At 35.2% G+C, this 23598-nt stretch overlaps 1 protein-coding gene across 10 annotated transcripts in view; it reads right to left on the bottom strand.

Moving 5' to 3' along the window:
* LOC127862669 (phosphatase and actin regulator 1-like) overlaps positions 1-23598 on the bottom strand; it is a 106084-nt gene that overhangs the window by 66149 nt on the left and 16337 nt on the right. Inside the window, exon 1 of one of the 10 annotated variants that reach the window (XM_052401887.1) lies at positions 20658-20712. The exons of 3 other annotated variants lie outside the window; for them this stretch is intronic. In XM_052401887.1, the coding sequence (XP_052257847.1) occupies positions 20658-20697 (40 nt within the window). In that variant the 5' untranslated portion in view covers positions 20698-20712. 6 more of the 10 variants (XM_052401881.1, XM_052401882.1, XM_052401884.1 and 3 more) reach the window with 6 other exon arrangements.

Below are 23598 nucleotides of genomic sequence, written 5' to 3'. Positions count from 1 at the left end.
CAATGCCTTTAGAAGTTTGGCAAATGTAGTTATTCCGATGTTGATTTAGTAACCAGATCATATTTTATTCCAACTTTGTCTTTTTAAATTTATTCTTAAAAGTTAGATCACCATAATCAAACATTAAACAAGAGATGTGTTTGTCAGAAACACAATGCCCCCTATTGCGCCGCTTTGAAATAAAATTTCAATATCATTTGGCAGGTTTAGAAATTATCTCCCTTTTAAAGCTAATTACTTCGCTTGGATTGTATTTTTTTACTTTTGACCTTAAAGGCTGACCTTGACGTTTCGACACTCAAAATGCGCAGCTTCATTTGATACACATGCATGCCAAATATGAAGTTGCTAGCTTCAATATTACAAAAGTCATCAAACTTTAACCAAGGTTAAAGTTTTTGGACAGAATTACAGAATGACAGACAGGCCAAAAACAATATACCCCCAATCATTCGATCCGGGGGTCATAAAAACAAACATATGCTGTGGTGAAAAATGCAATACTTTGCCCCTTGTACTATCCCTGTAGAAAAGTAATAAATTGAAAAAGACCCCCCCCCCCCCCCCACCACTAATCCAAACAAGAGGGCTCACCTGAGAGGAGTCGGTTCATTCATACCAAACGTCAAACTTGACCTAGATATTGTCCAGACAAACAGTCTGGTCAAGTTTCATCATTATTGAACCAAAACTCTGGCGTTTGGAGTGTTTTTGTTTTTGTAAGATCTGGTGACCTATATTTTGAGTTGACCCCCCTTACCAAACATCAAACTTTGCTTACAAAAATAAATATTATGACCAAGATTCATAAAATCTGAAACAAAATTGTGACCTCTAGAGTGTTTACAAGGATTTTGTATAATATAATGTTAATATCGGACAATCTGAAGGCAATAATTATTGCATTAATTATGTGATATATATAAAACCAATCTTTTCTGACCAAATTACATGAAAATTGGACCAAAAATGTGACTTCTAGAGTGTTCACATGTTTTCACTATATACATAATGATATAGAGAAAAATGCCCTGCCCACTGGTTGCCATGTTTTTTCACCAATCTAGACCATTTTCAAACTCGTCTAAGATATCAATAAAACCAATGTTTTGACCAACTCTCATGATGATTGGGCAAAAATTGTGACTTCTAGAGTGTTTACACGGATTCTTTATAGCCAAATAAGGAAAACTGCCCCCCCTCCCCGTCGACAGCAATATTATTCAACTGACCGGAACCATTTTTGAACTCAACTCTAATATCAAGGAAACAAATGTTCTGACCAAATTTCATAAAATTGGGCCAAAAATGTGACATCTAGAGTGTTCACATGTTTTTACTATATACATATAGAGAAAAATGCCCCGCCCACTGGTGGCCATGTTTATCACCCATCGGGACCATTTTCGAACTTCATCCGAGAAATCAATAAAACCAATGTTTTGACCAACTTTTATGATGATTGGGCAAAATATGTGACTTCTAGAGTGTTTACAAGCTTTTTTTATAGCCAAATAAGGAAAACTGCCCCCCCCCCCCCCTGGCAGCCATGTTATTCAACTTACCGGAACCATTTTTGAACTCAACTCTAATATCAAGAAAACAAATGTTCTGACCAAATTTCATGAAAATTGGGCCAAATTGTGACTTCTAGAGTGTTCACATGTTTTCACTATAAACATATCGAGAAAAATGCCCCACCCACTGGCAGCCATGTTTTTTCACCGATCTGGACCATTTTTGAACTCGTCCGAGATATCAATAAAACCAATGTTTTGACCAACTTTCATGATGATTGGGCAAATATTGTGACTTCTAGAGTGTTAACAAGGATTCTCTAAAGCCAAATAAGGAAAACTGCCCCGCCCACTGGCTGCCATGTTTTTAAACGGGCCGGAACCACTTTTGAACTCAACCAACATATCATTACGACAAACATTTAGATGAAGATTGGGCATGAAATGTGCCTTTTACAGTGTTTATAAGTTTTTTCTTTTTTTTTACCTAGTGACCTAGTTTTTGACCCAGTTTCGAACTTGACTGAGATTTCATTGGGACAACGCTTCTGACCAAGTTTCATGAAGAATGGACAATAAATGTGGCCTCTAGAGTGTTTACAAACAATTGTGGACGGACGCCGGCCGGCCGGATAACGGATGGACGATGGACAAAGACCGGTCACAAAAGCTCACCTGAGCAATCAGCCTTCTAGCAATAATCCTAATGAAAACCCTGTTATTGTGGTAATAACCAACATTTTTTTTTGCACCAATCCTTATTATCAAACCATTTTGGCTTTTTGATTATTGCAATGCATCAGAACATAAACGGTTTGTTTAATACCTTTACCACTTACATACATAATTTGACCCATTTGTAGTCCCTTAGAAAGCTAATTCATTTAAAGACCTTTCTTACTTTTTTCAAGTTTTATAGGCTTCATTTCCAAACCTTAGATACTGACGAGCAGCAAACAATATAAAACCTGAACAGACAGCGAATAATTAGTTACTCGCAGGTTGTCCTGGTTTTATTCTGTTTGCACATAACTATTTGCACTTTGCATCTGTGTGGGAAAGGATTTATTTCACAGAAACCAACACTTAGCCAAAAATGATTTCTCAAATAACATTTCAGCTTCCTAAACAAGTCATAACTAGACAGTTATTTGTTATCAAAAGTAAACATTGAGGAAGAAATGTTGACAAACAATATTTGAACAATATCTTATCGAAATTTATCATCTATTTATAGTAAATCACTTATTTGCTATCAGCTTAACTTCATGGCTACAATTAACAAGAGGGCCTGAAAGGCCCAAAGTTGCTCACCTGAGATAACAAGATATTATTTGGACAATTGACATGACGCCTTATGTATGATCGCTCCGCCCACTAGAATTGATCCACCAATCAGCGATCGGTTAATCGGGCGCACTCGTTAGCAACGACCTGTCCGCCATTTTCTAGACAAGCTACATGTTTAGGTTCACTTTTATTCCAACGAGTTTCTTTTGTTTTCCTCTTTAAAAAAACGATTAAAAATGGTTAAACGGTGTCAATGGGGATTATGCAACTCGGACAATCGATATCCTGACAGATTAGTTGGTGACATTGAAGATAAGTTAAATGAATTAAATTTATACCATTTCCAACGCGGCAATGCAGTCTTGACAAGAGCGAGTGCGGTCTTGACAAGAGCGAGTGGAAGCTTCCAGAATTACCGAGATCCCTTTTATAGAACATTAATTTATTTCACAAACTTGAAATGTCATATACTGTGAAACCATTATTATTCGTCTGACAATAATTTTTGCCTTTTTCGTCCTTCGACCGCTGGACGGATTCAAGATCCTAATGAACAATCATGTCCCATATTTGAAACAAATAAGACTGAATTACCGTAGGCATGAGGCATTTAAATCCAGCGTAATCCACGCATATACACAGGGCTCGAAATTAACACTCGCACACTCGCAAAATGCGAGAAAAAAAGATTGCAAGGTAAGCTATAAGCCACTAGTATTTTTTGCAAATAAAGAAATAGTGAAAAAAACGAGTTATGTTGCTTAATGCGTTCGACGGCATGAACGCTAAACCGTAGGTCAATTTTTTGAAAGCCCGAATACCCATATGCGAAGCGCGCACCTTGTTTGTTGACTGGTATACTTATAATACAGATACACAGATTGTATTGATACAAAGAACATGAAACAGTCGACTATTCACACTCAAGTTAAATCCGGTTTTGACACAAAGGGGTGTTCATTATACATTGTACTGACAACTGACATTTCCTGTAAAACGCGAATGCAATAAGGGTGTATCGAATGCGTCGACTTTGTTTAGGTATAATAGTGTTGATTAGCGCTAATTGTTAACAACTTTATTACCCATTGTGTGTATTGTGTTTTTCAAGGGTGTTGCAGATTATACAGCCTACACGCGGCGAATCCGGGTTAGAGACAATACTATAAAACGCAATTAAAGTATGACGATGTGTGATCAACACCTGACCGAAATATATTCTGCGCTTTGTTACAAATTAATAAAGAACATTTTGATTTGTGTTTGGTTGTTTGGTTTTAACTGCATCTACTATTTTTGTAAATATACATAAAAACCCATACCTTTGTTTTTTTTATAACACTTAAAACTTTAATGAAATATGACCAAAATAATTTGCTTACGTTAATTATAACCCATAATGTTCGCACCTTCTCTAATTGGCGCCGATAAAGGTAAGATTGTTATCAGTTTGACCGTGATAGTAATGGAAAAAGACTAATTGGCAATTGGCTTTGTTGTTTAAAACACTCATTACTATTATTCAATCCCACCTATCCGCTTATCATAACAATGAACGTGTCAATGACATAAAATAATAAGGGACAGTTACTATCACCTAAAATAACAGACTTGTTAATTGGCATATGCCAAACAAGGCCCACCTCCTGCAAGTGACTACCAAGTGTCACCTCTCTTTCCCCAGCACGATTTTTTCGCAACCACGTATTACATGTATTACAAACAAATCGGACGTTGTTTTTTTTCAAAACCAGAAATGGACGAATTTAAGAGCGGACGAAATAGTCATTTTTATGAAAAGGGCGAAATTTTGTGCCGACGAAAATAAATGGTTTCACAGTAAGCAATAACTAAGCATTATTGAGTATGTATTATGTCACGTGTGCATGTAAAATAATTGAGAATTTTGGTACCCAATTTGTGTGACTTCACGAAATCCCCGTTAAAAATCAGAAAGCGCGTAAAACTTCACCGAATTCCCAGTTATAAAGCGCTATTTCGTGTCAAATACACGGGTAGGGGGGAATGTTTCGGTAATAATTTTGTTAATAACACGTGTAAATACCGGTGAAGTGTTAATTTATTGCAAATACCACCATTACACGTAATAGCGGGTTTGATTTCGGTAAGCGTGCAAGCGTTTGAGAGCGTGTTTAATGTACCGATTAACCCGTTATAAATAGCTGATGTTCTCTTTAATCGTATATTTTTTGCATTTGCAGAATATCTTAATGGCATCAACCCCTTTACAAGTGTAATATGGTGTTAAACAAGTCCATAAAATCATCCGGAATATCGCGTAAATCTATATGCAGTCTATAGGCAAAGAAGCCATTTTGGTGTTAGCTTGTCTAGGTTTTCTTCCCGCTGAGCCACGTGATTAAGTGGGCGGATCACTGATAAGGCGTAATGTCAATTCCTCTGACCAAGTTTTATGAAGACCGCCCCTTGGAAGCCATGTCTTTCAAGCAAACATAATTATTTTCGAACCCATCCAAGATATCATTGAGACCAATCTTCTGACCAAATTTCATGAAGATTGGACAATAAATGTGGCCTCTAAAGTGTTAACAAAGTTTTAATATAGCCATATAGGGAAAAATGCCCCGCCCCCTGGCGGCCATGTTTTTCAACCAAAGGGCATCATTTTTTAACTCTCCCAAGATATTATTGGGATGAATCTTCTGACCAAGTTTCATGAAGATAAGACAATTAATGTGGCCTCTAGAGTGTTAACAAGATTTTACTATGGCCATAATATAGTCATATAAGGAAAAATGCCCCGCCCCTTGACAGCCATGTTTTTCAAGCAAAGATTACCATTTTCAAACTCATCCAAGATATCATTGGGACAAATCTTCTGACCAAGTTTCATGAAGATCGGAAAATAAATGTGGCCTCTAGAGTGTTAACAAGGCTTTACTATAGCCATATAAGGAAAAATGCCCCGCCCTCTGGCAGCCATGTTTTTCAACCAACCGGCATCAATTTCGAACTCGTCCAAGATAATATTGGGATGAATCTTCTGACCAAGTTTCATGAAGATCGGACAATAAATTTGGCCTCTAGAGTGTTAACAAGATTTTACTATAGCCATATATAGCCATACAAGGAAAAATGCCCCGCCCCTTGGCAGCCATGTTTTTCAAGCAAACGTAACCATTTTCGAACTCGACCGTCATATCCAAAAAACACATGTTCTGACCAAATTTCATGAAGATTGGACCAAAAATGTGAATTCTTGAGTGTTCACATGTTTCCACTTTATACATATAGAGAAAACTGCCCCGCCCCCTGGCAGCCATGTTTTTTCACTGATCTGGACCATTTTCGAACTCGTCCGAGATATCAATGAAAGCAATGTTTCCCCCAATTTTCATGATGATTAGGCAAAAATTGTGACTTCTACAGTGTTCACAAGGTTTCTCTAATCTCAACTAACATATCATTTAGACAAAAAATTTGACAAAGTTACCTGAAGATTTGGCAACAAATGTGACTTCTACAGTGTTCACAAGGTTTTTCTTCTTTTGACCTAGTGACCTAGTTTTGACCCATCATGACCCAGTTTCAGTCGAGGTATCAATGGGACAAACGTTCTGACCAAGTTTCATTAAGATCGGACAATAAATGTGGCCTCTAAAGTGTTGACAAGGCAAAATGTTGACGACGCACGACGGATGACGCACGACGGACAAAAGGCGATCACAAAAGCTCACCATGAGCACGTTTTGCTTAGGTGAGCTAAAAATGTACCTACAATGGTTTTGTGAAATGGATCCCAATTCAATCCATACGGAACAAACATTTTACACTGCAATAAGGCTTCAACAATTTAAAATGTCTTAAGGCAGAATGAACTGACAATATATGATCATAATTATTAACTTAACGCTAAAACGTTGCAGCTTCATCAATATAACAAAGCTTAAGGCAGAATGAGTCAATGACCTGAATGAACATAATTATCATAAATTTAATGCTAAATGTGAGCAGTGAAATATATAGTGTGACATCTCTAAGACGAATACAGCAACAGGTCAATTGAGCCTAAAGGCAAACTGACCATCCAGGCGACAACATAATTGAAAGAATTGTCACATCTTGACATGCCATACATCCCCCTCTCATACCTCATCCACTTATGAAAACATTAGACAGCAATTATATATTACTTGAGATAAATACTGGCTGAGGGTTTGATGAGTAACTCATACAATCAAAGTTAAATCTTAAATTAACAAGAGCTGCCAGAGGACAGCCCGCTCGACTATTCAAGTGCTTGACAGTATAACGTAAGCCATCATGGAGAGGGGTGGGGTTGGGGGGTATAATGTGGGTGTGTGGTCATTTAATAGATGATCTTTCAAATATAAGGAAAAACATTTTTTTTTTTGGGGGGGGGGGGGGGGGCGGGGGATTCTGGGTAGGGGCATGGGGAATGGTTTGGGTGGAGTGCATTGTGGTATGTCAGGTAAGTGTTGTTTTGTCAAAGTATGAATCAGATGTAATCATAAATAAAGAAGTAATGGCAATTTAAGCAAAATGTTGAATTATCTAAGTATAAAAGGGCCATAATTCTGTCAAAATGCTTGATACAGTTGCATACATGCCATAATTTTTCAGACCAATTCCGGGACATTGAGTTAAATTGTCCGGGACTTTTGCCGATTTGCAGGGACATGTAAAAAATGTAGCGATATTTATAGACATATGCATTTTTGGTACGTTTTTTTTTTTGTTTCGCATCGTTAATTGCAAAAGTTCGAAAGCCTATCCGAAATACACTTGATCTATTAACGTCAAATTAAACATTACTACTTCCGTTACTAGATACAAGCTACGTGTTTTCAGTGTAAGCGTTCTAAACAAAGATGGTGACATCACTGCGTTATTGTTATTAAGACCGGTGTGTAACGCGTAGTTGTTGATACGCCTTTATTCATTTATAACATTTATATCATAAAAAATACAACAATACAGTACCGTTAGATCGTCAACTCAAATCAATTCACAATACATACTGCTTTTAATTTTTTACTCAGCGATGTTGGACTTCAGATGTGTGAACAACTATCCTTTGCCCTTACGCAGCGGGAAATAAAGACGTAGTAGATTAAAGTCAATTAACAACCACATTAAACAATGCCGCATTTCGGTTTGACCGCGAACGTGAGACAATCGATATGATAACAGGACCCCTGTTAATTGATCGATTTTGACACGAATCGTAGTCTGCCTATTCGGGTAGGCATTGTCATGGAGACGCTGCAGATATACACAGATTCGAGGTGCAGTTAAGCCTAAGATAAGGTACATGTATATATGGATTTTGTAAATTCCGGGACATTTGACAGATTTCCGGGACAGCGGGACAAGTTCTTCATTTCCGGGACTGTCCCGGACAATCCGGGACGTATGGCATGTATGCAGTTGTCTGCTCTTGTTTATAGATTGGGATCATGTTGGTAAAGAAGTATGCAAAATATAAAAGCAATATGTCAAAGGACATAGGAAAAATTTGGGGTAGTACCACATTTGCACGCTAACCGGAATGGTAACGGAAACGCCGACGCCGGGTTGAGTAGGATAGCTCCACTATATATATTTCATATTATAATAGTGGAGCTAAAAATGCGTACTCACAATTGTATTGATACTTGTTCTCTTAATAAGTCAAATTGTCAGAGTCTCAATAAGATATTCAATATATCTTAATATTTTCAATTGCATTTGGACTCTAACATGATGATGTCTATTCAATACATTTAATAATTAAAAAAAGATTTAAAAATATTTTCTTTCATGTTTGTCATACATAAAAATTAAAAATCAACATGTTTATTTAACATATAACAGCACAAAATGGTTTAAAAAGCACAATACAATTCTGAACTTGTAGCACTGAGACTGTTGTAGCAGTAAATTATGTACAATGCCATTGAAAGGCAGTTTATCATTCAAGTACATTAAGATTTAATAACAATATTTGTTTACATGGACACAAAAGAAGGCTTATCATGTTCAGGTAGTAAATTTCTTCTCATTTTATTTTTGATTGTTAAATTATTCTCCTGAACCTTAAATAATTATTCCCTAAACCATTACTGTATCTATATACTGGACAACTACTGTACTACTTAAAATTATTCACTTGACTGCTGTACTATTTTAGACCTGTAATGTATCCAAGGTCAGTGCCCGGGCATTGGATCCCTGTTCTGTGGATAGAGCAACCCACAACCATTGGGTAGGCAAATAACCATGTTAATTTCTTTCTAAGTTATGATCTTGTCAATCAATTATTGAAACTGAGACAAAAAAGCTACTCTATAAAAAAAGCACACAGATTCACCTAAACATGCCACAGAAAAAAATGACGCATAAACGGTATCATGAAAATTTGGATCATAAGGTTCTGAAGTTTTTCATGGAAATAAAAAATACATTCACAAAATTCAATTATTAATCAATGGCAATAACTCCCTCAAAAATCAAAAGAGCTTTAATGACCCTATCAAGATGGTATTCATAGAAGTTTCATATTTGCACAAATACCCGAGATCTCTCATGGAAAAAAGTACCGAAGGGACAGAAGACATACATCCAAAAAATGGGTACTATCTTTATATGTAACAAGAGGGCCAAGATGGCCCTAGTTCGCTCACCTGAGAGGAGTCAGTTCATTCATCTTTACCAAACATCAAACTTGACCTAGATATTGTCCAGACAAACATCCTGGTCAAGTTTCATCATTATTGAACCAAAACTCTGGCATATGGAGTGATTTTGTTTTTGTAAGATTTGACCTGGTGGCCTATATTTTGAGTTGACCACCCCTTACCAAACATCAAACTTTGCTTACAAAAATAAATATTATGACCAAGATTCATAAAATCTGAAACAAAATTGTGACCTCTAGAGTGTTTACAAGGATTTTGTATAATATAATGAAAATTTGGACAATCTAAGGGCAATAATTATGGCATTAATTATGTGATATATATTAAAGCAATCTTTTCACCTAGTTTCATGATGATTGGGCAAAAAATGCGACTATTTGAGTGTTCACAAGCTTTTATATAAAAAACTGCCCCCCCCCCCCCCCCCCCCCGCCCATGTTATTCAACTGACCGGAACCATCTTCAAACTCCAATCTCATATCAAAGAAACAAATTTTCTGACCAAATTTCATGAAAATTGGGCCAATATGTGACTTCTAGAGTGTTCACATGTTTTCACTATATACATATAGAGAAAAATGCCCTGCCCACTGGCGGCCATGTTTTTTCACCGATCTGGACCATTTTCAAACTCGTCCGAGATATAAAAAAAACCAATGTTTTGACCAACTTTTATGATGATAGGGCAAATATAGTGACTTCTAGAGTGTTTACAAGGTTTATCTATAGCCAAATAAGGAAAACTGCCCACCCCCCCCTGGCAGCCATGTTATTGAACTGATCGGAACCATTTTCGAACTCTACTCTCATATCTAGACAAAAATTCCCTGCCCAGTGGTGGCCATGTTTTTTCACTGATCTGAACCATTGTCAAACTCGTCCAAGATATCAATAAAACCAATGTTTTGACCAACTTTCATGATGATTGGGCAAAAATTGTGACTTCTAGAGTGTTTACAAGGTTTCTCTATAGCCAAATAGAGAAAACTGCCACTATATATACAAATAAAGAAAAATGCCCCGCCCACTGGCGGCCATGTTTTTTCACCGATCTAGACCATTTTCAACTTGTCCGAGATATCAACAAAATGAATGTTTGACCAACTTTCATGATGATTGGACAAAAATTGTGACTTCTATAGTGTTTACAAGGTTTCTCTATAGCCAAATAGGGAAAACTGCCACTATATACATATAGAGAAAAATGCCCCGCCCACTGACAGCCATGTTTTTTCACCGATCTTGACCATTTTTGAACAGGTCCGAGATATCAATAAAATCAATGTTTTGACCACCTTTCATGATGATTGTGGTCTCTAGGGTGTTTACGAGCAAATGTTAACGGACGGACGGACATACGACGGACAAAGACTGGTCAGAAAAGCTCACCTGAGAAATCAGGTGAGCTAAAAATCAATAGGAGTCAATTTTTTGCCAGTCATGATTTATGTACCTATGAAGTTTCATGATTAGGCCTAAGCGTTCTTGAGTTATCATCCGGAAACCATCTGGTGGACGAACCGACCGACATGTGCAAAACAATATACCCCCTCTTCTTCGAAAGGGGGCATAATAAATACAGTAAATAAACTTAAAATAGACATTTAAATGGGTTACAAGCCACATTAAGTACAAACCTTTACAGATTTCAACTATACAGGCACTTAACCCTTTCAGTGCTGGATCTGAATTTAAAAGGCCTTTGCAAACAGTTTGGATCAAGATGAGACGCCACAGAACATCAAGTATGGTCGATATAATAATCGAAGAAATTCGTTTTACTGACCCCCAAAACTTAAATTTCTACCAAATTAGCACTTGAACCAACAGGATAAACTTCTATATCTTGCCCCCTTTTGAGAAGCAGAAAATTCTTTGTAAGGATTCATTTTATTTGGAGTGTGAGGTAAAAAGCAATCACAGTCCCTAACAGTCTTGATCGGCTCATAAATACACAATAATATAACTGTTATTCCAGTAAGAGGAGAAACAATGACCTAATTGTAATTAAATCTTGATTGCAAAAGTATCACATACTTCCTGCTTGAATGTAATTTCATTTAAACAACTTGATTGTTGTTTAATGATCCATTGTACAAATTCATTTTATAACAAAGAGAAAAGCTGGTCATATAAATTATACATTTTAAATAAATATCAACAGCTGTACTATTTTTTTGGATATACCCATTTTAGAAAAAAGATTCAATATATTGCAACAACAACAAATTTGAAAAAGCCCCGATGTTACATCAGTCACATGTTTTAAGTGTTATAATAGTCAGTAATGTAATATAAAGTAATATTATCAAAATTGATAAATACCTCTATGTTTCCTTTTCCAAAATCTCATTTTTCAGCAAATAATGAAAAAAAGAGCACATATTAGGTCAGCATTGTAAGCTTTATCTTATCCAGTTGTAAAACTGCCTTCACAGCCGAAACAACTTAATAAAACTGTTTCAAAACACCCACTCTTGAATTTTACACAAAATTCACCACACTGTTGCGATAGAAATACCATTCATGTACCCAAACAACTGTAGACTGCATTGCATCCTATGATTACCAAATTATCTGCTCTAACCACCCAACATTTTCGTTTCAAGATAAAAGCCTGCAATATCATATTCAGCCAGTCTAACCTATACAACTGTCAGCCTGGGATGAGCAGACCAGTTTTTAATACGCCCTCACAAGCATATTGTCAGATAGGTAACACTAGACATGGCCAACTAATCACCTGATAGCCAGGACCTGTCACTGTGGAGGCTTTTGAAGATGAATATAATATATATATATATAAAGGAGAGGAAATGAGATACAATGTGGCATAGATTGTATTGGGGTTTATGTCGGGGTTTTTTTGCAAACAGATGTTACATAGTGTTTTTATAAGAGTAAAGATAATGGAGAATTTGATGGTCTTGATGCCTTTGTCATCTAAGGGACACCACTGTGTAAAATGATGAAAGTTCCCATTAACCCATTTATGCCTAGTGGAGTATCCCATCCTTCTAAATTGGATAAATTTATTTCTAAATTAGGGATGTCTAGTATATTTATTTCTATATTTAGAATATTTCTTACAGAAATTTCTTTAAGCAAACAGCGTAGACCCTGATGAGACGCTGCATCATGCGGCGTCTCATCTGAGTCTACACTGCTTACAAAGGCCTTTTTTCTAGATGCTAGGCATAAATGGGTTGCAGACAAAAACAACCGTTCACAGAGCCCCTCGTATTCTTAAAAAAATATATTTATAAAAACTTGTCAACTTATTGTGCTATGTAACCTATGCTCCTGATTAATGTGTCAGGCACATCATCGAAATTGCACAATAGTAAAATGGGTGATGATTTGAAGTTCGATTTGCAAGTTTTCTTCGTCGAAAACTTTTTCCCTACATTTTGGAATTAAGACATTGAGTGCGTGCAAAACATGGTTGAGCGTAATACATGGTAACGTATGGTATCATTTGGTGAGGAAAAGTTGTATGTTTTCCCCTATCATGAAGAAGCAATGATTAAGTATTGCTTTACAAAAGTTTTGGATAGTGACAAGATTTTCCTTCTTGGTGATTTCTGAAATGGTCTATTTATAGGCCTGTTTACCTTGTTCTGAATATGATGTAATACAGACAATTAAATAGGTTGCAATATGGAAAAGCAATTAGTCTGTATTCCTCATCTGATCTATTGTAACCAACAAACTAAGCTATGTTCACTACCCCAAATCAAGTAACAAAAGCAATTTTCTTAACCGTATTTTCCTATACACTCAGCCAATGCACTTTTGTAAGACTGCATATTTTACAATCTACACTAGGGTGTTACCTAGCAATATCATTCTATGATAAAAAGAATACTTAAACTTGTATGTGTAAAACTGATTTATATATATTTTAGCTACACTTATCTTATTCATGGCGCTTTAAGCATTTTCTCATGTGGTTTGCATGGCAAGTGCATATTTAAGGCCTCCTTAATCTTGAGGTTGGCTGTTGTCCACAGTTAACAAAATTAAATAAAACACAAATTACAAAGGATTATATTCATCTTCACTAATTTCTATAATTAAGATACTCATAAGCAACTAAGCAACCATTCAGAGCTGGATAATGCCCAGACCTAAATTTCACACCAAAAAAGACCCATCATCAGTTATAAACCTGTCGGGCTCATTAAATATTCACATTAATCATTAGGCAGCCTAATTAGACGGATTGGATAATGCACCAGCATGCACCTATGGTGAGAAAGCAGGTCAGCCCTGATATGGGAAAACCAGGCTTAATGTGTGTGCATAAAGTATCCTCCTGGATTATAATCAGCTTATAAGAGACAACCTTTCCACTTTTATGGAATTTTTTGTTTATAGATTTAATATTGTCTAAAGAAAAATCCAGACTAGGCCAACTGCCCAGGCTAAATTCGGACAAAAATTGATGCATATGCATTAAACCTTTCCAAGAACGCAGCTCATATCTAAACTTAAAACTTTACTACTAGATCATAAAGATTCCTTAAATATAATTTAAACTTCAAAATGTACACTATTTGTGCCATTGGTCCTTTAAAACAACATTTTGTGTTTGAAATCTTACATTGACCATATCAGATTTTCAAATAGTTGTAACACTCAAACATTCATTGCTGCCAGGTTCATTTTTTTTTATTTAAAGTAACATAAATACTCAAAACTAACAAATATTTTGTAAAATAAATTTTACCCATATAATATCAGTGTTCCTTATAGCAATAGCCAAAATTTCAACGCTAGATATGGTACAGTACCATAGATTTAATTTAGATAATTGTTCAAAATGCTCGTGTTTTTTTTTGTGGCATAATATATTCTATTTTAATTTCTCACAACGATATCTATTCATATGACACACAACACTAAAAGAACATGAACATGTTTGAATATTTTGTCCCACAAAAAACTTAAAAGAGCATTGTTGTATCTTGATCAATCTATGTTTAGAGACCACACCTAGCGTTGAAATTTTGGCTTTTGCTATAAGGAACATTGATTTTTGTATGTGTAAACTTTATGTTTCTAAATATTGTTTGAAATATTCGTTGATTTTGAGTGTTTTATGGTCTTTTAATTGTCATTTCCTGAAACTGTTTTATTTAAAAAACAAGAGATGATTTGTCAGAAACACAATGCCCCCTATTGTGCCGCTTTGAAGCCACAAATTTGACCTTTGACCTTGAAGGATGACCTTGACATTGACCTTTCACCACTCAAAATGTGCAGCTTTATGAGATACACATGCATGCCAAATATCAAGTTGCTATCTTTAATATTGCAAAAGTTATTGAAAAACTTAAACCAATGTTAAAGTTTTGGGACACACACATACAATGACTGACTGACTGACAGACAGACAGGCCAAAAACAATATTCCCCCGATCTTTTGATCCGGGGGCATAAAAATTCACAGGGCTCAATCTATATTTTTAAAGATATCTGAAGCTTATAAATATCATATAATTATGAAAAGTAGCCTTAAAAGAGTCCTAAATGACAACATTTGTGCCATTATGTGTAGGAACATCTAATCTAAAACAAACACAGTTTAACCCATTTATTCCTAGTGGACTCTCCCAACCTTCTAAATTGGATCAATTTATTTCCAAAATTAGGATGTCTGGTATACTTATTTCTATTTTATACAGAATTTCGTTTAAGCAAACAGTGTAGACCCTGATGAGACGCCGCATTATGCGGCGTCTCATCTGGGTCTACGCTGTTTGCAATGTCCTTTTTTCAGGACGCTAGGCATAAATGGGTTAAGAAAACAAACCATTGCAGGCAATCATTGTGGGTAGAACTTTAATGTCTGATTATGCATTATGATGTCCTTATCAAATGATGTGCTAGAATCTTCTTGAAGGACAAATCAATTAAAGATCTGAGACTTTATCTTTAAGGAAATAAATCTTATTGATAAATTCCCTGTATCACTTTAAAGCTTTCGATGGCATGACATTCTTTATGGTTCCGACACTTAATTTTTTACCTGTAGTGTCAAAAATGTTTAAATATTTTGGTACCCAAGCCACACATACAAATGTACAAGAACTAATTTTTTTTAAACATTAAACAAATACGTTAACACATTTGATGCAACTGAATATGCAGTTCACTTGGCTTAGATACAAACTCCAACAAGCAAATTCGTTGAATTTAAATCCCTCGTCAATATGCTTCTGGACACAAAAGTGTTATATTTGACACTCAAAAAAGCATTTTTTCAAGATACAAAGGGCCATATCTTCATTATTAATAGATGGTGTACAATGACATTTGGCGTGCATTATCCTCTTATCCATATATATACCCATACCAAGTTTCAATGAAATCTGCCAAAGCACTTCCAAGATATGGCTCCGGACAGACGGACGGAAAGATGGACATACAGACGGACGGAGGGACAACGCAAAAACAATATCCCTCCGCCTATGGCGGGGGATAAAAATGGTACACATTAATGTTTTAAAATAAAATAGTATTCACATAGATGAGCCAGTGTAGATAATACCTTTCCACTTCCATAGTGATGTTCCAACCAACTAACACACAAGTAACTGTACTACTATGATATTCTGCTTAATGGTTTTAACAAATTGTATATTAAAAGTAATGATAACCACAAATAACTTGTTAATTACCAAACACAAACTATAGAATAAACCTGCAATTCACCAATGTTCAGTATTCATTCCCACACATTACTAGCCTTTGGTTTACACATACGCTAACACAGTGGGGGTACTGCGCTATATATACTTAACTAATACCTACAAAATTTCTTGAGATTAAATCTCCATTTGATGTGCATATTTTATCTTGACCATAGCTTGCATATCTCATATGATGTAGATAAGTGCCTTGCTCTGGGAAAACAGGGCTTTATACATGCACTGTAGTGACATCCCAGATTAGCCTGTGCAGTCCAAACAGGATAATCAGGGATAACACTTTCAGCTCTTATGGAATTAACATTTAAAGAAAGTCTTGTTTGAAAAAAAATCCAGTTTTGTGGAAAGTTTTGTCTAGCCTGCAGACTGCACAGGCTAATGTGCGAGCACACTTTATGCACATGCATTAAGCCCCATTTTCACAGAGCAAGGCTCATACAGCTTTTTTTTCAAATTTATGGTACCACTGAACGACAGCAATAAAAATTGGTCATCTAGTCTTAAGCTGTGTGCCTTAGGGTTTCATGTTTCCATACTTTAAAGGCACTCATTCACATATTGGAAAATGGAATTTGCTTGATAACTCTTCATGCACGATCAGTTTTGGGTTAAATACATTTTAACAATGAAGTCATACTGTCTGTTTTACTCATTGGTTGTCAAAATGAATAAAACTACAATTAGTAGAATGGCACACAAAGCATTATTGAAATAATACAGTCAAAATCCAAGATTGTTGTCTTATTTTGGACATCATGTAAAAGTGTGTTAAATTTAGTTACAGCTCAATTTGTTGTTTTGGTCTGATGTTCACTGCATCCATCTGTGTTTAAGCATTATAAAAATGCAGAATAAGCATTCAGGCATGAAGACCTGCGATAAAATCCAGTCATATAACTGTCATCCAACAGTAAAAAGTTGTAGGCTATTAAACTTGCTAAACATTCCATAATCCATATGAGCTGTGCTCTGTGAAAAGGGGGTATAATGAATATGCGTAAAGTGTCGTCCCCAATTAGCCTTAATGCAGTCTGCTTTTATGATAATTTTCATTTCAAGAAAGTCTCTTCTTAGCAAAAATCCAGATAAGGTGGACACTTTACACACATGCATTAAACCCTTTGCATGCTGGGAAATTAGTCATCTGCTAAAATGTTGTCTGCTAAATTTCTAAAATAAGCATTTTCTTCTGGGTTTTTTCAAAGAATACTATCAGAATAGCAAACAGTTTGGATCCTGATGAGACGCCACGTTCTGTGGCGTCTCATCTGGATCCAAACTGTTTGCAAAGGCCTTTAAAATTCGGTTCCAGCGCTGAAAGGGTTAAACCCTTTTTGTACAGAGAATGGCCCATATCTATCAAATTTTAAAATCAGCACATTGTCAAGCCTAGAAGTACACTGGCAGTTACAACACTAAACTATACTGTTTGTTAGTTGAATAGTTAATTGCATTTCATGTTGTTTTAAGAAAGACTCAACTCAAATCGCTATTTACAGCTTTTCTTGGCAAGCCTAGGGGATCTTACAGGTAAAATAGTACCACCAAGCCAGGATTGGTTTAAATAAGTGCTCAAAGATGTTGGCCAAATCATACCCTGCTATGACTGAAGTTAATATAATTTTATACAAAATATAAAAAAACAATTGTTGTTTCAAATAATTTTAAGTCAGGGCAAATATAAAGTATTTACTTATAAGTTAAGCTAGTTTCAAGTCACGAGAAAACCTTTGAGTAAAGGGAAACGATCCTAAACTTGTTCTCAAATATATACAGGAGAGTTATCTTTCTTTACCTTCATTTAAACTTGGGAGAAAGGATGTTAACAGGCAGCCATAATGCTATGTGCAATACCCTATTTATTAAAAGGTTATTGCTATATCTTATTTTATCCTCTTAATTATAAATTTTTATAACTTAAATAATAATTATTTTGACTCCTTAGAAAACCTCTAAGAAGCTGTCAGAAGACATTTCAGTATGGGTTATTCTAATATATGTCTTAACTTAGTTTGAACAAAATCCCTCAAGCCACTAATTAGACACACACTTACCCAAAACCATTTAACTCCCTATATAGTGCATTATGCAAATGTCTGAATTTACAATGGCCCCAATTTGTGACAAAAGTCCGATGAGAGATACTACACTTTGCCTTTTGAGCCATTTCAATAAGGAAAATAAATGTTTTAAGCTTGCATGAATTCCCTTTAGCAATTCCTTACAAACTACCTTTAGCCTAATACTGGAAAAACTTGTATCTGCCTTCATAGGGAGTGTTCAAATTTCCATGCCAAAAATGGCCCACAAAATTTGGAAAAAAAGACAAGAACTGTTAAACTTGGTATATGGGTCATTTTGATATTGAGAAAGCATGTTTAAAGTTTGAACAAAATCCCTCAAACTAATCCTGCCAAACTAGCTTACAGTAAAACTTAAACCTAGCTAGGATGCTGAAGCCAGGGGGGGATTAGAGTAGAATAGCTTTCCATTTCTTCAAACAGTCCAGCTAAAAATGATAAAAACTGTAACAGGAACACTTCTATCATGGAACCACACCCCATTAAAAACCCTTACAAATCACGAGTGTGCTCTAATTACAGTGAAGAGCTTAACTATTGTAGCATTCTATGTCAGCACTTTCTTCCTTCAACCAATACAACATATTCCATAGCACAGAAAAGAATATTGTACATTAAAGAGCACGCATTTATAGGAGAAAGCAATAAACTGCCCAGTAACAGTAATTATTTACTGCTTAGGCAATTACCCTTGCTTTGTGAAAACTGGGCTAAATGCATGTGTGTAAAGTGTTATCCCAAAGTTAGCATCTTCACAAGAAACCCTCTAAACAAAAAAAGTTCAATGAAAACTTAAGTGTCTTTCCTGATTAGACTGTGTCTACTACACAGGCTAATCTGGGACAACATTATACGCACATGCATTAAGCCCAGTTTTCCCAAAATAAGGCTAAATTAATAAGCTCTTGGGCAGCAATCGACTCATTAGTCTTAGACCTGCCTCCATTGAGCACGTTGATTAACTTGTGAAGTCTCAGCACAGGCCAATCAGGGATGACAATTTCCCCCTTAACTAGTCTCAGCACAGGCCTATCAGGGATGACAATTTCCCCCTTAACTAGTCTCAGCACAGGCCTATCAGGGATGACAATTTCCCCCTTAACTGGATTTTTGTTCAGAAGAGACTTCCTTTAAACGAAAAACAAAAACAAAACAGGGAAGTGTCGTTCCTGATAAGCCTGTGCAAACAGCACAGGTCAATCTGGGATGACACTTGATGCAAATGCATTAAGTCTAGGTTTCCTAGAATGAGACTCAATTAATAAGCTCTTGGGCAGCAATCAACTCATTGAGTCCAAGACAAGCCTCCATTGAGCCCATTGATTTTCCTGATTATAACTTCCGCCAGGGATATTGTCCCAGTCAATGAAGTAACAGAAATAATACTTTACTGTTCTACTGCTGCAGAGGCCTAAGCTGTCAAGAGCTTAGAAAATTATCCAAATGAGTTTTCAATGGGAATCATTTTTAAATTTATCGTTTTTCACATATTCTTGACACAGAAGTCATTGAAATCATCAGTTATTTTATAACAAAAATGGACAAAATGTTGAGTTGCCAATATCAACACTATTCTAACCATTATGTCCAAATACAATGAACCAACTTTTGGATAGTAAACTAGCTAGTACACTGACAATGACAATTGCAAACAAGAAACATGACAACACCAGGTGTTCAATGTTTTAGTAATTAGTTTCAATAATGGTGCAATCTCGAGCTAGGTTGCATGTAAGCAACCTACCAACCTAATTTCAGCCAAATACCTTGTCCCAAACTCAAATTATTGAGCGGAAAACAACTAACTCGCACAACATAGTCTTATGAAGGTTTATATTTCAGAAAGTTTGGTGAGAATAAGATGAAATTGTTTTTTATGTATATAAATACACGGACCATAATTTCAAAGTGCCTGGTAAGTTTTACCTAGTTATTGTACTTGGCCTAATGCTCAATCTGTTTTAAGAAAGTTTGTTTTATTGACCGGATTAAAACAGGTTGAGTTAGAGAGTGGAAACATGCAAAAGCAGAAATATGACAGACAGAACTGCAAAGACAATACGTTAACTTGGCAGGCAAAAAAATGTTTGTTTAAATTACTAATTGAAAGTTGTCTTAATAAACGTTTGTATATATAATTTAAATTAAATATGCCTACTAAAGTATTATTTTAAATAAATTCTCACCTTTACACAAGAACATAAATTGTTACATATCACAGTAAACAAAAAGATCTTAATCTGATTTGTTGTACCTGTAAGTATATAATGCTGATGTTGACATATGCCAAAAATATATTTTTCAGGTAAATGGTATGCGTATATATGAATTACACCAAAACTATCAAAATACAGTAATGTAATAACCCACCAGAATCACTTCCTTTCACAAAATATCGGTACAAATCCATTTATAATATGTTAACAATCCCATTCCTATACAATCCACATGGTAAACTAGAGAGACATTGAATGTGTGTGTTTAAAACATGTCTCAAATCATATTTCCATTCCAAATGAAGCGTGTTAATCCATTCTTTTGTTTCTGTTTCAATGATCAATGTCTCCCCATTTGCGTACCAAGAGCTTGATCTATAGCCACGTTCAAAGGCTCTTGTCATCAAAGATTCTTATCCTGATTTAATATGACAGCTTTAATTGGCGCAAGACATTTAGCAAAATTTATAACCTTATAGATCATGATCAAACATTTTGAATAAAGTTAATATTTAAAGGGAATTTTTTTTTAAACATAAAAGTCATTTTTATAAAAGAAACAAATTAATGAAATTCATATCTGCAATAATACAATCATGTTATTTGTATAAAGTAGTAAAATCTGCCATTAAAAACGTAAATAAAATATTCACAGCTACAATAATTTGCATTTACATTGATTATATGCATGTATACAAATAAAAATTAATATTTTGAAAACATGTCAATATGGTGAAAAATATCTTAATATAGTACAGTTTTGTTAATATTAATAATATGTAATATTTTATATCAATAATATAATACATCATACATGTAACTGTTAACAATAATACATTGTTTAAGAATAGTAGCATGGTAAAATGTTGTAGTGTTAACCGATGTGTAAGCCAATTGTTCTTTTGATTAAAAATTACACTGGCATGTTAGAATTTAGCATGCAATTCAGACCAGATTATGTGAAAAGCTTTAAAACATGCAATGGTGTTATAGATTAAATCAAAACAAGTATGAATATTATTAAAGATGTCAGATTAACAGATGTAGCATAGTTATCCATTATAATGATTGTCTGGACTCCTTTCAATGTAGGTTCTACCTACATGCATTTAAAAGCCTATACAAACTCAAAATAAACAAATATTTTGTACAATATTTAACAAGAGGGTCATGATGGCCTTGATTAGCTCACCTGACGGAAGTTTTACAATATTTTTACCAGATGACCTACTTTATGACCTCAGATGACCCATATACAATCCCAAGCCAGATTTTATCAATAAATACATTCGGACAAAATTCCATTAAGACGTGATGAAAACTGTGACCTCTTTCATCTAAACAAGGTTTTACTAGAATTGGCCTGGCAGGTGACCTAATTTATGACTCCAGAAGACATATACGATCCAAAATCATTTATTATCAAGATGAACATCCTGACCATACTTCATCAAGATCAGATGAAAACTATTACCTCAATTGTCTAAACAAGGTTTTTCTATGATTTGACCAAGTGACCTAGTTTCTGACCCCAGATGACCCAAATACAATCCCAATCCAGATTTCATCACGATAAACATTCTGACCAAATGTCATAAAGATTGGATGAAAACTGTCACCTCTATTGTCTACACAAGGTTTTTCTATTATTTGACCTAGTGACCTAGTCTTTGACCCCAGATGATCCAAATACAATCCCAACCCAGATTTCATCAAAATAAACATTCTGACCAAATTTCATAAAGATTGGATGAAAACTGTGACCTCTACTGTCAGAGCTTTTTTTCCTTCTTTGCGATGGGCCGTGGACGGACATTTCACAATTTTGACACGGCCAATTCACAAACCTGACATGTCCGTGAATATTTACAAAAACGGCCGTTTTAAATCGTGACAAACGGACTTTTTGTGCTCAAAACTGTCAAAAACGGCCATTTCGGAACAGAAATATAGGTTTCAAAACCTCGTTTTTAATTCCGAATTCGCGAAAAATTGTCGACTCGCGTTACCGATGTTTGCTTGTTTTAATCGATTTTTAAGTGTTGTGTAACCGGTGAAACCGGCGTAATAGTAAAAGCTCTGCCTAGCAACGTCACTATAAAAAAATGGCGACGCGGAACGCTCGTTACTACACGAAGAAATTTAAAACCCGCAAAATAATCCCGATTTATTGAAATTTGGGATAACAGTGAAGAAACAAAAGCTTTCTATAGAAGGGTAAGTTTTGAAACATGCACATTGATAACATTATAAGAAGTCATTTGATTAAAGTGAAAGCATGTAGTAATGTGGTCCCTTCATATATATATTTTTTTTAATTTAAATGCAAATTCATGACGCATATTCATGATTCAAACTTTGTATGTAGTCTATTTATGCTTTGTGAAAAAATGTGAAAAATAAAATAACTCGTTTACATTTCTTACAAAAGTACTGTTGTTCAATGTATACCTAATGTTTCAGATCAAATGACAACTTCCTAGGGAGATCATCATGCACTGGCGAGGGTCAGGCTCACAGAACATGAAAAATATCATGAAGAAAGAATTATCCTCTTTAGATATTGAGAGAATTATTGACATTTTCAAGAGTAAAATGAACAGAGGTTTAAAGCTGTAAAGTCCAGAACATGTCTGAGTTATGTGCCCTTGAAATGCTCTATGTTTATAAATGTTTTTCCTGTGGTAAAGAAGTGTTGGGACCATGTATTTTAATTGCATTTGGTACATGAATGTTTTGCAAATCAGATATATGTATATGTGTTGTTATTGTATCAAATACAGTATTCATAGAAGGAAAATATGCCTTTATTGCATTACTTAAGGAAATGAAATTTTGATAATATTCAAGTGTTTAACATGCTTTAACTATATTAATGCATTGAACTTTGAATTTCACAATTTTAAGAAGTTTGCGGCTCGTTTTTTCACAATTTTAAGAAGTTTGCGACTCAATTTTTCACAATTTTGACATGTTCGCGACTCATTTTTCACAAAGTGAGGGGCCAGGGCCGCTTCACAAAGTCAGGAAAAAAAGCCCTGACTGTCTACACAAACAAATTGTTTACGGACGCACGCACGCACAACGGACGCTGG

The sequence above is a fragment of the Dreissena polymorpha genome, chromosome 16 (assembly GCF_020536995.1).
Source record: "Dreissena polymorpha isolate Duluth1 chromosome 16, UMN_Dpol_1.0, whole genome shotgun sequence".
NCBI lineage: Eukaryota > Metazoa > Mollusca > Bivalvia > Myida > Dreissenidae > Dreissena > Dreissena polymorpha.
The sequence above is the reverse complement of the archived record's forward strand: the minus strand, read 5'-3'. Positions and strand labels throughout refer to the sequence as shown.